Source organism: Watersipora subatra, chromosome 3 (assembly GCF_963576615.1).
Source record: "Watersipora subatra chromosome 3, tzWatSuba1.1, whole genome shotgun sequence".
NCBI classification, from domain to species: domain Eukaryota; kingdom Metazoa; phylum Bryozoa; class Gymnolaemata; order Cheilostomatida; family Watersiporidae; genus Watersipora; species Watersipora subatra.
Window position 1 is genome coordinate 48,865,177 of NC_088710.1, and position 15,967 is coordinate 48,881,143.

Genomic DNA, 15,967 nt, shown 5'->3' on the forward strand with positions numbered 1-15,967 from the left:
TTATGAGTTTCAAATATTATCTATATTAATGACATCGCGAGCACTGGTTAGATTTGGTGCTAGTACGCGTTTGTGAGAAAATAAGGTAGGCCTTCTAACGCCTATAATATTAGTAGGATAGGGCCAATGTTAGCAAAATGGTTAACAACCTGTATTAGGAAATTGCTACTGTATTAGGTTATCAGTTTTGCACATCAATTGTTGCTATTTATTACGAAAATTTTATAGTTATAAATAGTATATAGATCTCTCGCATAAGCTCTTTTGTTATTACTAGTGTTCCCGGTCTTTATGCTGTAGTTTTAGACAGCAGCGAACAACAAATATTGTACAGTAACAGTTTTGGTCGAGGAGTACATTGCTATCTCTGATATATACTTATGTATTACGATCAGGATTTCTAAAATTATTTGTTACTTCCTTTTTGTGTTACTTTCGCAGTTTAAGAGAAACTATTTACTATCACTGCATTTAACAAACTATTTAACTTGTATTCGATTTGAGAAAACACCTTATGTATATATATATATGTATATATATTTCTAAGATATTTGAATGATTAAGTTATCTTTTGTTTTATTAGGATAAGAAATACATTGGTGGATAAAATATGTAATCATGGTCACGTGAAAACAGAGGGTTTGTGGACCAGGAAACATTTTTGTGAACTGCCTTTGTCGGAACACTACTATGATTTACAACTTCGTTTCCGCGAGTCTCAGCCTTCTTATTCTGTCCGTCTTTAATCAAGGTAACTTTATTTACTGTATGTAGTTGCATAGTTGCCAGAACCACATAATTGCTTTGTAGTAGATTATTTTTTATTAATAGTAATATCATCATGAGGTAGGCTATAGTTGTATCTTGGCCTCTTTTGTTGCTAAAGTAAGAAATTACATTTTGGTTCATTGTCTTTGTCCTTGTTTCTTAATTTTTGTGTGACATCTGCAGGATTGACAGATAAGTGAACCTACTTTAGGGAAAACTCACAATATTTCATTTTGTGCAACTACTATTCACATGCAAACTTATCAAGCATAGATGTTTAAAACATGATGAATTTTCCACAAATAAATAACTATTTGGTAGCAATTATTTCCAAAAAGTTTTTTTTAACTTTTTGTATATTGTCAGCAAATACAATATTTTAACAGAATTTTGTAGTATTGCAACTCTACTGTGAGAGTCATGGGTATCTTAAAATTTGTATTGGAAACAGTCATACCTTTTTAAAACTTGCTCCAATTTTGAATTGGAAATTTTGAACTTCAAAATTGTCTGTGAAATGTATTAATGGTTGCCAAAATTGCTATCCATGGTCAGCTGTTTTTTGCCAGCACTTTTTAAATTTTAATTTTTTAGGGAAATAGTTTACTGAGTTTGCTTTTATTGCCACCATTTATTTTGAGATTTAGACAGAAATTTTATGTAGCTTATTTCCAGTGTTCCATCGTTAGGCCTACTTGTTCATATGCCAGTGTAACTAGGCACTAAGTGTCAACTGAATTCACATGGAAAACAACGATGTGTTTCAACCATCATGGCCATGTATTGACTCGTTGGTTACAATAAAATCGCTCCCTTTTTCAAATGGCTACTGCATACCCAAAAACACTCGCTAGGGTTGGAAAAAATAATCATGATTTAAAAAAAACTCCGATCTTTTTTATTTCAATCAAATTTTTTTGATTTAATTCGGGTTTTTTTGAAGACAACAATTACCAGCTTTTTTTCATAACCGCTAACATAATATTATTTTATTTTGTTGAAGTGTGCGACCTGAAAACATTAGCAACATAACAAAACAACTTTGCATCACTTTAATTTATTAAAAGTTGTTTTTATTTCAATTTTGACCAAGTTGTGCCGTTCATATTCACAGTAGACCCTTTATAAGTCCCATTTTTTGACATGGAAAAAATAAAAAAAATCATCAAACATGATTTTTTGAGGATGATTTAAATCACATTATTTTAATCGACTAACCCTCACACTAACGCTTACATAAAGTGTGTCAACCATTTTTGTCCAGTTGCTTCTTTTTTCCAGAATTGTTTACTCAATAAATGTCTAATTTAATTTAATGCTAAAAATAAGAGAGCGCGATTAACTTGTTGAAGTATTGTTAAACTTAGACATACAAAGTTAATTCATTTCAATATTTGCTTCGTATTTTAAAACCATTGTATGTTGCACAAATATTACTTTACATACAGCATTAAGGCAAGTGTATTGTATGCAATTATATAAAAACTAAATTATATGTAAGAAACAAAATTAATAAATTTATAAACATAGGAAGATTTTTTTATGGTCACTTCATGTGTTAAAAGAGGTGTAGCCTGATGGTTCTGGAAATGGTGCTGATAGAGGTGTTGGTAAAGATATGGAGCTAGTCTCATTCTGACTAATCAAACTGGAGATTAACGTTATTTATATTCATATTAATATAAATAACGTTAATCCAAATTTTAAAAATATTGGATATTTTCAAAACTTGTTGCTAATTATCGTGGCCAGCCCTTCCCTTTCTCTAGTTTCAGGTTTCTTTTATGATTTAGTTTGACATTCTTCCTCATGATAATTGCTAGACAGTTTTGGCGGTTTTTGCTCGAGAATGTTGAGGATTTGAGCATGTTTGCTCATGTTTTTTATTATTTGTTTTTATTTTAAAGAAAGCATTGCTTTCTTTTTTGCCTACTCTTACCATTTGCACTAGTTTCTAGGAAATTTCTTTAGGACGAAAAAAGCAAGGTTTGATAGTATTTGAACACTGTGAAACCAAATTGTATGAAGGAGACCACTGTACATACATGGAATTACTGATTTTCAAAACTGCAATGTTTAGAGAAACTGCTGGCGCTATATTTTGCAAATTGCTTTGTATGTCGATACAATTACTTGTTCAAATTTTATGTTATATAAACGGTATATGTAAAAATATTCGCATGTTGACATGATTGTAAATTGACACATTCAATTTATTTCGCCTGTGTGCGTATTTTGGATGATGGACTGTATTTTTTCCAAACATCAGTATATGAAACTTGTTTATTTATTTAATAGTTTATTCTGTGGTCACCCGTCCTCTGTTTGTCGATCCTGTTTCTGTCAAAACAATCAAAAGTTCTGATATTGTGCTTTTATTGACTATGAAATCATTTCCCGTTCAAGTGCACAAATAGTTCATATATACTTTAGTCATTCCTTTTGTCACAACCGTTGCATAAAGTGGTACTACTCAGCTGACATTGTTTGTTACACTATAATCCAAGATAGATGCTTATCATCTATTTGTTTGCTGGTACACTCAGTGCTCAAGTATCATTATGCCAACTGATCCTTATACAGATAGAGTGGTAGTCATAGTAGTAATGAAATCAGAATGTACAGTTCCCATGCAGGCTCTCTGAATTGCTCATGAACGTCATGTTATTTAGCTAGTCCTACTAGCAGTTCAATCACATCCTTCCGATATCATTTTCCCAGATAATCTCAGTTATCAAATCCTTTCCTATACTTCTCATGTCTTTTACATCTTTGATATTGTCGCCTATCAGTACAACAATCTCTGTTTCTATTCCTTAATGGTTGGTCTTTGGTATCATTTTCCTATGTATGACAGGCAATTAATGAAAAGCGTTGTCTTTGAAAAAATCTTCTAACGCGTTTATTTTTTGAAGAGGCATTTGACAAATGAAACTGACAGGCTTTAAAGATTTTATCTACAAAAGGACTATCTGGTTTGCTTTCGAGAGTGTCTTTGCATTGCTTCTTGTAGCCAGTTATATCAGTTTAATTTAAAAAGTTGATTTAACAAAGTTGAAATCTGTTAACAAAATTGTAATATATGCATCCGGTACTTACCTCATAGATTTAACGTGTTTTCAATAACAGTTCTATCTAATCTCTACGCATAAAAATGTGTCTGCAAGTATTTCTTTACAGAGTTTTAACTGGTACAAAGGTTACATTTGAAGCATAGAATTGCAGTGACAAACTATAAATATCATGGATTTATTAAACCTCTGCGTTTAGCTTGCATTTGCTAATGTTTCCTATCCATGCCTATTATTTTAATGTCTTGTTTTATTGTGTCCTTCTTTTACAGTGACCTCCGAGCGAATATCAAGGCATTTTTACTACCACCTTGATGGCACGGATTATTATAAAGAACATAACGTGACGATATCTTCCTCCTCCTACTTGACACAGCGGTATTTCAGTAGCTTTATTTGGCTTATCTCGCGTTCTTGCACGCAAAATAGGGACTATCAGAGAACATATTTTGACTAGCTCCAATCCTAATGTTTAAGGCTAACAAATCCTGGATGTGCACAATTGATAACTTTTGGAAATGACTAACAATGAGTTAGGGTGGCTTATCTGTTTGGCTGCAATGATAAAACAATGCTAGATTAATTACTTCGCATTGACTTCTTGCTATTCAAAAAAGGCTAAGGTCTCCTAGCGGTTATGTAATGGTAGATGCTATAACATGACAATGATAAATTACTTATGTCTTTTTTTTTAAACATGTAAATGTTCCTAGTTGTTATGTAATGTGAACTAGCTGCACTATTGCATGCTTATAAAGCCTGGAGTTTAACTTGGAGTTCTCTTCTACGCTATTGTTTAGTATTCCTCTAAACAATATGTAATAGGTTGTGACAGATTATAAGCTGTTTAGGCAAGTTTTTGAGTCAACTCCGAACGTCATGTTTTGCTTTTAAAAGCTGCTCTTGCACTAGACTGCTGTCAAGGTCAGTGCTTCCTTGTGTTCTAATACTAACCAGATGTAAAGCCTGATGAGACTATTCAGAAATAAGATTTTGTCACACCAATCACGAGTAAGGTCTTTTGAAACCAATCAGAAGTGAGGTCTTATGAGACTAGTTGAACGTTAGGTCATGTGAAACAATTGGATGGGAGGTCTTATGAGACCAATCGGATGGGAGGTCTTATGAGACCAATCGGATGGGAGGTCTTATGAGACCAATCGGAAGTAAGGTCTTATGAGACTAGTTGAAAGTTACGTCGTGTGAAACAATCGGGTGTAAGGTCTTATGAGACTAATCAGAAGTGAGTTTTTATGAGGCAATAGGACATACGGTATTGCAAGGCCAATCAAAAGTAAGGTTTTACAGATACCCTTAATAAAGAAAGCTAGGTAACAATAGTCATCAAGCAATCGCTGTTTCATCTCGTGTGTCGTAAGCCTGTTTTCAATCTTTTGCGCCAAAAGTTTTTCATTCACATCTATTTTGCTTCCCTTGTAATCAACAGCCTCTAGATTTGTAATCAGCTTCAACAAAGAAATCACTCTAACTCTCAATTACTTTGACTCATACTCATAAAATGCTTGTTAGTATGGTTTACCAAATTGAAAAATAAGCGCTGAGCTTATACATCTCTTGATCGGTTTGCTGAGAAAGTTTTTAGTGAATCAGCTTTGGCTTTAGCAAATAATCGTCCTTGTTGTTCATTTCCTTTTGTAGTCCTAACACTAGAGCTGTTTTGATGATACACCATTTGTTTATCTACACATTGCTTGATTGAAATTATGTATCTATTCCTTAAAATTGCTTCATTATTGTTGTTTGTAGACTGCCGTTATTAATTATGACTATCCGGAAAATTTAACATATTTCTATATAAAAATTCAGTTATCAATATTGGTTTAGACTGGGGATATGGAGGGGCTCACATGTTACCGCTGACGTTAAGCCACCTATGCCCAGAATATTTGTATTTATCTTTTATCACATATGACAAACATCATTTTCTATTTCGTGAGGTCAACATACTACATCCACCATTATATATTTCAGTGTATGAACTTTCTGTTACTACAACGTACAATTCACTATGCCGACTCCTCCGCAATACTGTTAGGTTATCAACTTTCAAAACACGTTTGTTCAACTCACTCAATAATTCCTGCTTTTTGTCTTTTTATTTTTTGCTTTCTTTTTGGTATTTAATGAAAACTGTTGATGATTACCAATGCCAGTAAAAGGTTATACATACATAGAGTTATACATACATAGAGTTATACATACATAGAGTTATACATACATAGAGTTATATATACATACATTTAATTAGTAACTTCACAATTTAAAGATGGTAGCAAGTTAATGAACCCGAGAGTGTTGCTATGTGTTCTATTTTCGGCAGGCAGTATCCGTGGTAAGAAATGTGAAATATAACCTTCCCATGTTGTTTGTTACATTTTAAATAAAGTGACCTAGTTTGTGACTGCACAAAATACATTCAACAATCTATGCTGGGTCATTAGTTGCGTATATAAATGTCAAGTGTATTACTCCCTCAGCACATGTCTAGAATAACATATATTGTCATAACTGTCAGTTTGACCTTCTCATCAAGTGATTGGTGCGGAGAAGCTAGCCTTAGCTATTCATTGCCTGACAAGACAAAATACTTATGTCTTGCAGGTTGATTAATGACATAGTGCGACACCTACTGAATGATGAGCTGGGCTACAGATCTGTTACGTATAGCGAGAAGAGCTTAGAAAATGTTCCACCACCAACCTCTTGTTCACACCAGTAAGATCTGCTATGCAAAGATTGACTCATATTTGCCCCTCCCCCCTTTTGCTGTTGTATTTCAGCTTCTTTAGTGGAACAGGAATTTTCTGGACAAAAAGTATTTAATTTATCCAGATAGTTTAATTATTTAGATATGCCTTATGGTGGTTTATCTGAATGAACTATTAATTATAAGTTTCATATAAAATATGTTATGAGAATAACATTAATTCTAGTGAATGAAGATACATATACATATATACTACTGGATGTCTGGCATTGTCCGAGTAAGAAAAAAGTCGTTGCGCAGAAAACTTATTTTTACTCAACATTTACAATATTTACTATCCTAACTTTTAAACTTCCTATAATGAAAAAAGTGTTTTTGTGCAGTTCGAGCAAATTAAGAAGAAAAATAAACAATGCGTACATGGAAGTGTGTGATTCTAAAAAAATTACTGTTGCAGCAGAAGCTCGTTGTATTCAAAGTTTTAATGAATGTTACTGGTACCTTTCGATACTAGTACAAACATTAAAATGAGATATTGGACTTTCCTTGTTTGATCAATCGGAGAGAGAATGTAGAGGCAATTCCTACTCCAGAGAATACAATTGTCCACATAAAAAGCATTTAGCTTTTACAGATTTACGAGGAGTGGAAATAGGACTGTAAATAGGCACATTTGAAAATTAAAAATTGAAAAAAATGGATAATGGTAAGAAATTTAGCTTTTAAAAAAATTACAAAAAACAACAAACGCAAACTTTTAGGTAATATTGATTAACAATAAAAAGTGCACATTTAGCTTGTGCAAACGTGAAAAGAACACAATATATGGTAAAAGCGATGGGAATGATTCGAACGGCTTAGCCTTGTGGTTACGCGCTTGTTAGTAGATTAGTGATTTGGATGTCGCGGGTTCAAATCCGCTACGGAGGTGATTTTCTGTTGCTAAAACTTTATTGCTATAACTGGACAGACAAATGACAGACAGACAAACCTTGAGATTTATATAGATACACACATCTATATATATATAAACTTCAGTTTGTCGTCTGTCTGTCCTTTGCCCCAGTGTCTGTTTTTTGCCATATTGTCCTAAAACATCAGCCTGTGTAAATGCTTTGTTGCTGCTGTCATCGGTCTGTACTACGACTTTGATTTTTAGAACTATTCTTCCTTCAGGTACTGATTTCTTATGTTTGAAAGTTATGTAATTTAGTAAAGGTCAGAAGGTCAGCTGTCATAGATTGCTAAAGCTTTTAACCAGCAGTATTGCTACTTGTAGAGTCAGCTTTGAATATGGCACTACGATGGCTTCTGTTATGTTTAATGATTGGGAAACTGAGGACAATTCATCGACAGTCAATGGGTAAACCTTTTGCTATTCTCACCTCTCGAGTTATAATCGTTGTTATGAGATACACACCTGCTTGTGTAAAGGTTGTGTGACATTTACTCTAAATGCCTCGCGTTACAGAAATGACACGTGCATAGCCTTGGAAATCCCACCACCGGCCCTGATTCACATGCAGCCATCAGCTGATCCAATTCCAGCTGACTTTACCGATGTCGGTTCTATCGGGCTTTCGGCTAGGTAAGCCTGTCAATGTCCTTACTGTTCTTCTCCTGAGACTCAAAGTTGGTCAAAGCTGTTAGCGTATGACTCTTGGTCATTAGCTAACATTTCACCTGTAACATTCCTCTTTGATGATTTAAAAGCAGTGAGTCCTTCACTTCCACAGCTAGCCATAAGAATTTAATCATGAAAACACTTATTATTATCAGCAGGAATTTCACTACCTGGTCAGCAGGGTCAGCGCATCTAGTTTTGGTATTTTATTACTTTAAAGATGGACTTACTCAAGATTTTAGTAGATTTTATCAGAAAGTATCGGCATTTTTCTATCATTTGTGATTGTTTTTGATGCTTGAGGTGATCTGACTGCTAAGATGTTTCAAGATTAAAATCTACAAAACTTGATCGCGGTTAAAACGCTCAGAAGAAAAATGTGTGAAATGATGTCACTAGTTGTTATTTTTGCGATAGTTGATATGGGGTACTGCATTCAAATTGCAGCGTTAAGGTACGGCCACACGTACCGATTCTTTCGTTGATTCTGACCGAAATCACGAAATGAACGAAAAACACAGAATTATTCGGCCAAAATTCACAGAATTATCAAAGCCGTGCATGCACATCCAAATCGTTGATGAAACGTTTTATTTGGCTAAAAGAATTATTGGCGAGCACGATTCTATCAGCTTTTGCAATTTATATAGTCCAAGACACGTATGATGACACACAATAGAAGTTCCAGCGCAATTCAACATAGTACATATGAAGCAACTGCCTAAATTGCGCTATTGTTGGTTCTTTATCCTTTGGACACCATGGCTACAAATCGTTTTTTAATAATAACAGTTTCTTTTTTAGCAACAAAAGTTCCGTTGTAGAAAAAGTTGCCATCTTGAGCGCAATCAAGTCAATTGCATCGTATTTACTATGGCAAATCGCGTTAGTATTTTTCTTGCGTGTCGCGTTATGTGCCTCGGACTATATAAATTGCAAAAGCTGCTAGAGTTATGCATGCTAATAATTTGTTTAGCCAATTGAAAGCGTTTTGTCTACGATTTCAGTGTGCAGGCACAGCTCTGACAATTCTGTGAATTTCGGCCGAAAAATCAGATTTTCATTCATTTCGTGATTTCAGTCAGAATCAACGGAAAAATTGGTACGTGTAGCCATACCTTTACGCGTCTCTATTCTGCCGGTCTCTTTGCAACTATAGACGTCATAATCGCACTTTCGCGTGATCTGAGCATTTTAATTGCGATCAAGTTTTATTGATTTTAATCTTGAAATATCCTGGCAATCAGATCACATTCAAACATCAAAAACAACCGCAAATTATAAAAAAATACTGACACAGTAAACGATTCTATAATGTATATAATCCCTTCCAGGAACGTTTATGTTGTACAAACAGTAAAATACGTGTAAATTTCCTTATTTGTTCCAAGATTTTTCCAAACTCCTCCTTGGGCCGTACAAGTAGGAAAAAATAGACCATAAGTGGACTGTAACGGCAGCTTTATTGGTTCGCATCGACAACTTTTCACCTTCTTTCGTTTTCTGGTTCATGATTGTCGTAAATTTACAATTTGTTTAGTTTACAGTTTAGCGCTCATCGTCTATGTCTATTCACCATGATTTGTTTATTTTTTCAAGATAGCAAAGTCTATTCCGCAAAGGAAAACCAATAACAAATAAAGCAAACTAAAAATTTATTTTTACATAATAAAAGTGGTGTCTACCTGTCCATCGTCTATATGTTTCCGGGGGTCAACGTTAGTATAAAATATAGCTTTCGATGAGACTCCAACTCGTAACATTCAGATTGGTAGGCCGACGCTGTAACACCTAAAGCATTCGATCGACCTTCAAGTATTTGTGCACAATTGCGCTGCTACTTATTCTCTCTGTTTTGCTGACACATTTGACGATCTACCATGGCGAACTAGAATGTCATGGAATTTGTGTATAATAGAGACAACGCTATACGGACATTGGGTTTTTTCACAAGTGCGGCGAGAGAGAAAGCGACATTTTAAGACTAACCATAAGATTATCAGTATTCAAATTAAATTTGAGTACTTACACCATAGACCTATTAACTATACAATTAATATAGTATAGTTGATACATCTATGACTTGCACCCACTTGACACTTTACGTTATATAAAATTTTTTACGTAGTACGAAGCAAAAACTTTACATAAATTCTTTATGTTATCTGGAATTTACGTTATAGAAGCGGCTACTGTACTTTTCGAAAAAAATTACTAAAAATTTTGTGCAAGTTCATTTTTAATACAGTAGACACTATAAACGTTCCACATAATGTAAAAAGTTTATGTAAAGTTTTTGCTTCGTATTATGCAAGAAATTCCACATAACGTAAACCAACAAGCCGGTCAAGTTTTAAAACGCAACTTGAACTACGAGAGTCTCATGGTATCCTTAAAAATAACATCTTTTTGCCATACTAGGGAGAAGAAAAGATGTGTAGGGGTATCTCTATTACATATACTGGTACCCAGCAGTCTAGCGTGCAATGAGAGATTGTCAGATGTGCCGATAAAGCTACGAGAAAAATAACTACACAATTATTCAGAAATACCCAAATTCGGTCAATTGGTGGAGGTGTTAGTGTCAGTCTATTAAGCTGAATGTCATGGATTGGAGTCTCGTTGCAAGCGATCTTTTATCCCCACCTTTAGCCCTGGCTTCAGACAAACAGACAGACACAGTTCTTACGATAGGAAATATCTATGTTTGTTTCACTTTATTTTAGACTTCCAATTTTTTCCTTGGCTGCATAGATCTTGCTGTCTAGAAAAAATTGATTTAAATTTACATTGAAGTTGTGTGATCCACCTTAAACCATAACTGTCGCGTACAACTTTTATCGTATTTACTAGGTAAATCAGACACGCTGATTCTGATTTTGTACTCAAAATAAAGATTGGTCCACTAACTTTCAGAGTATTGAAGGCTTTTTTACAGCGTTTTAATATCGGTCTTGACAACAATTCGATCGGTATAATAAGCTCCGTCCATAAATATGTGGCGAAACCTAGCTTTTTCAGGAATGGAAGTTAGGGATGTTTAGTCCGATTTAGAATAATAGAGATGGGTGTCTTAAAACCCATTATTAACTAAATCCAGCCTGTATAATAATCTCAGTCTTTTATGAAAGTTATATAAACTATTTAAAATTGCTCGTAGCTTGTTAGATGATGTTTAAATGGGCTGAACGCCGAGAAAAATGAGCTCAAAAAAGCGGGATTTTATCACAAGCCAGAATTGTTATCGCGCTTTTTTGAGCTCATTTTTAAATATGCAATGTTAAATAGCTTATTTACCTTTCAGAAAAGACTGAGATTATTTTAAAGACTGAATTTAGATAATAATGGATTTTAAAACACCCATCTCTGTTATTCTAGATCGGTCTAAACATTCCTAAATTCCGTTCCTAAAAAGCTAGGTTACGTCACATATTTATGGGCGGAGCTTGTTGTGCCAATCGTGCTGCTTTCGAGGCCGATATTAAAACGCTGTAAAAAAGCCTTCATTACTCTGAAAGTTAGTGGACCAATCTCTATTTTGAGTACAAAATCGGAATCAGCGTGTCTGATTTACCTAGCAAATACGATAAAAGTTGTGCGTGACAGTTATGGTTTAACGTAAAGTTGCTAAAACTATGAATTGTAAACCAAGTGAGAGGGATTTGAAAAAAGAGAAAATTATCGATAAAATCAATAATACCACAGTTATTGTACAGCCATTAAATTAAAAAGTAAAATTTAGTTTTCTTTCATTTTGCATGGCCAAAGGGGTGAGTTTGGGAAGATCTCGGAATGGAATAGGCAATTTACATGTATTTTAATGTTTGTATAATGTAAAAGCCCTATAACGTAAACAGTTTCGGAATGGATTAGTTATGTTGCAGGAGCATGTACTGTATTTAGTGCAGTTTCCTCCCTAAGCAGGACTAACATCTGGAATAACATTGTATTGCTTAGTGAACATTTCCTTTTTGTCTTGCGTCTCAATACATTGCGAAGGCAAAATTTTTACCTGCAGGCAATACCTGTATTTCGAAGTGTGTCTCCTTTTTTGCTTCCTCCCTAACTGGTCGACACCACAAATGCTCTTCCTCCTGGTATAGGATTTGTTGTGACCGTTTGTGGTTGAATGCCCTTCCCAACACCATTGGTGGTCATTTTGTGATGCAACCACCAACCTGCTGATCATAACCCTAACTACCAAGTGCACTAACCACTGAATCACAGCCACCGCTTGTTTTGAAAATGTAAATACTGTATTTTATTGAAAATGATGTATTAACTGAGAAAATTATTTATTGACAAACTGATAATTTTTGTTATGATGCGTCTAATCTGATAAAAGTATCTGTATCAATATGAAGCTAAAATACTCAAGCTTCCATAATTAGTACATTTGCTGTAGACTTCTTCAAGCATAAACAAGGTTGTCTATATGCTGTTGACTGTTCATAAACTCAACTGGTGTGTACTTGAGAAATAACGCCAAGCAGAAGAGAATTTGGTAATCTACGTACAACAAAGAACTTCTATGTCTTCTATTTACAAGCACCTGTTCCATGTCTTCTATTTGCAAGCACTTGTTCCATGTCTTCTGTTTGCAAGCCCCTGTATTGATTATTATGCATGAATAAAGCGTGTCAGTATTCTAGGTCACGAATTGCATCACTTGTTATGCAGTTTTCTCTTGTTTACTTCCCGCCAAGCACTCAGCTTTCAATGATGCGTATTTATAGCGAATGTTTTTGTTATTTTTTGTTGTCCGCTGTTTGTGGCGCAGATGATAAAGATTTGAGGTGTAGGAGTACTGTATGCATTGTGTCCTTGCAGGCACGGGGTCTATATGAGCAGCTCTCTTGCCAATGAGCTGAATGCGAATGGAGGCCCTATGGCCAGCTATGCCGCCCTCACTAATAGTTCTGTTATATCTAAGCTGAGTGGCTCCAATCAACGGATCATACAGGTATAGCCCCTTGATGAACGTTCGCTAACTGCTAAGGCTGCCGGGCTGCCGAAGGACATAATATAGTTTAGTTTAATTTGTATCTGTAACAAAATCTGCATTCCCAGTGGAATGTTTGTTTATTACGCTACTAGGTTTCAGTCTGCTTGTTGAGCTTTAAGGAGGAAACTAGGAGATTGTCAATGTTCTGGATGGGCTTGAGATATCTTCTCTCGGAGCTATCAATTAGGTGTTGACCTTTTAGCACCGCTGATTAGAGATCAATTTGAACACAGTAGGAAATGGAATATTCGGCTTTTTATACATACAGCATGTACATACTCTTTGGTATACTTACTAGGTACTTACTGGTATACTTACTAGGCTCACATGAGAAGAATGAAATAAACGAAACTACTAGCCTGCATTGAAATAACAGAAATACTAGTGGCGTAAGCCGTGTGAGCTCTTTAGAATACGAGCTAGTTTTTCTGATGTTCACCCGCCATTTTGTGATTCTCTTCAGTTGGAGGTAGAAGTGTGGGTTTCCAAGTCGCAGTAAAACATAGTGTCAGTGTGACACTGCTCGATTGTGCTGCCTGTGAAGTTGTGCTGCCTGTGAAGTTGTGCTGCCTGTGAAGTTGTGCTGCCTGTGAAGTTGTGCTGCCTGTGAAGTTGTGCTGCCTGTGAAGGGGTACCAAACTGCAACATCCAAGTGTTTACTGGGGCAATAAAATCTTGTCATTGCCTCATCATTTTCACGGCTCACTTTAGAATTACTCGCCGCGCCAGCCACGTAATGCTATTGTTACATTTAGAGTGACTTGCACCATGTAATACCATTCCTACGTGGCCTGCTTGGGTATAAGCCAAATGCTATGTGAAACTTCTAGAAAACTATAGAATTTTCCTGGAACTATCCCAGATACCTGGCTAATACCCCATATCCAGCTTTTTTATTTCAAAATGAGAAGTGTGTGTGTTTTTGTAGCCCATTTAGGCCTCATCATGATGAGGCCTAAATGCGCAGTAGCACTGCCGTTAATTGAAGCGCATGGCCCACAAAAGTTGGCTCAACTCGACAATGAATTCATCATTCACCATTTCATAAAAAAATTATAAAAGTAAGTGGGTTTTGTTTAATTTAAGTTTAGCAAGCGGATTTTAACATCTTTTCAAAGCTATTAAGTGTTGAAATTTTATGCATTTATTGGGAGACTGTTTTATCAGGATGGAACTCTATATTCAATTGTTTTTGTTTTGGAAGCAGTATGAAATAGCCAATTGGTAATGTTAGACTGGTTTTCAAAGATTTAGTGTTATTCGTGTAATTAATCTTGTAGCATTTGATTTTATTGTTAATCTGGTAATTGGTGCAGGCGATTGTTCTTTAGTTTGTAAGGCAATTTTCTCAATGACCATGTTCTTGATCAAAACTCAAAATTTATACTAACTGAATAAAATGATAAAAATAATGGAAATTTTGTCACAGGAGTTTGTGCCCTATATGTATTGTTTACACAAAACTATGTTTTTGGCGGCACCGCCACCTGTCTTGCTTATTACGTGGGATTACGACTCTATTCAGACATGAATGTACAAAATAAGTTTACTCACGGCTTGGCTATAGATTATAGTACAATAGTAGCCGGCGTTTATGAATGGCTGCAGTAATTATATTACTAGCTGGTCATTTTCCGCTGAGCACTAGCCAGTAAACAAGACAGATGCGTATGAGAATGTGAGCTGTCAGACAAGCTCACTGACCCTGTGTCACTAACAAGAATCTTGCCAAAGGTTTTATCGCTGCTTATAATAGAGGTCTGAACATTTGGCAGTATTTGTCAGACACACCCAAATCCTGATAGACATGTAGCTTTGTTCACTTATATCATGTGGGCCATATTTTATAATTATAGCCTCAGGTTTTCATCAAGTATTTGTCTGGTTTTTGTATGTCACTTGCCAATATGGCGCTGTGTGTTAAAGACTCGTCATAATTCAGAGTCATGGGGAGATGATTATTATAGCATCGCATAGTAAATACATTGTACACAACAATAACTTTGTTATGCCTTTTTGAATTGTGTGAATGCTGCTGCTCACAATAGTAGGCTTATCACAATTTCAATTCCTGGCTATTATTCATAATTTTAATGTGAAAATTATTATTATTAATTTAAAAATTAAATTTCATAAAAATTTGATTAAAAAATATTCATAATTTTAATGTGAAAAGAGAAAAGTGGGAGAAGCTTATTAGACCTAGTTTGTGTGGTGAATTTAACAAGGCAACTAATGGCCCTGGTATAAGTTGAAGATAATGAACTAGACTATCATTTACTCAAAGAGCTATCTGAGATTTCCTAATTAGCTCATGACCAGAGATCTGTTATTTCAGCGCTCTTTGTAACAATGGTAACTACACAGGAAATAATTGCCAAGAACTTTTATGACTCTAATGACCACTTTCAAGGACCTACTAGGATAGATAAACATTGTTGTGCTGTTCTCAATAGCGCTATTTCAACATGCTTGCAGGAAGTCACCACTTCTAGAGGGCTGACGGATAGCAGATGTTCTGATGATTCTTGCTTTGTCTTCGACTTCTCACCTGAAGTCTGTGGAGGAGCTAGTTGCGCCATTCTGCTTGTTGGTAGTTTTGGTATGTTAGATCAACAATTTAGAGTTTGTATATGTGCATATGTGTCAGCGTAAATGTTTGAGTGATCTAGCAGTTTAAACTAGGTGTAGCGATTTAGTTTTCCATCTACGAAAAAGACGCATTTGAATTTTCACACTCCATAAATTATTATAGGAGATATCCAATTAAA

At 35.1% G+C, this 15,967-nt stretch overlaps 1 protein-coding gene across 1 annotated transcript in view; it reads left to right on the forward strand.

Moving 5' to 3' along the window:
* Nucleotides 1–588: 588 nt before the first annotated feature.
* LOC137391695 (uncharacterized) overlaps nt 589–15,967 on the forward strand; it is a 57,562-nt gene continuing 42,183 nt past the window's right edge. Inside the window, exons 1-7 of the mRNA XM_068078222.1 lie at nt 589–751; nt 4,112–4,217; nt 6,462–6,575; nt 7,847–7,930; nt 8,039–8,155; nt 13,022–13,154; nt 15,675–15,798. Of these exons, the coding sequence (XP_067934323.1) occupies nt 691–751; nt 4,112–4,217; nt 6,462–6,575; nt 7,847–7,930; nt 8,039–8,155; nt 13,022–13,154; nt 15,675–15,798 (739 nt within the window). The 5' untranslated portion in view covers nt 589–690. The remainder of the gene's footprint in view (nt 752–4,111; nt 4,218–6,461; nt 6,576–7,846; nt 7,931–8,038; nt 8,156–13,021; nt 13,155–15,674; nt 15,799–15,967) is intronic.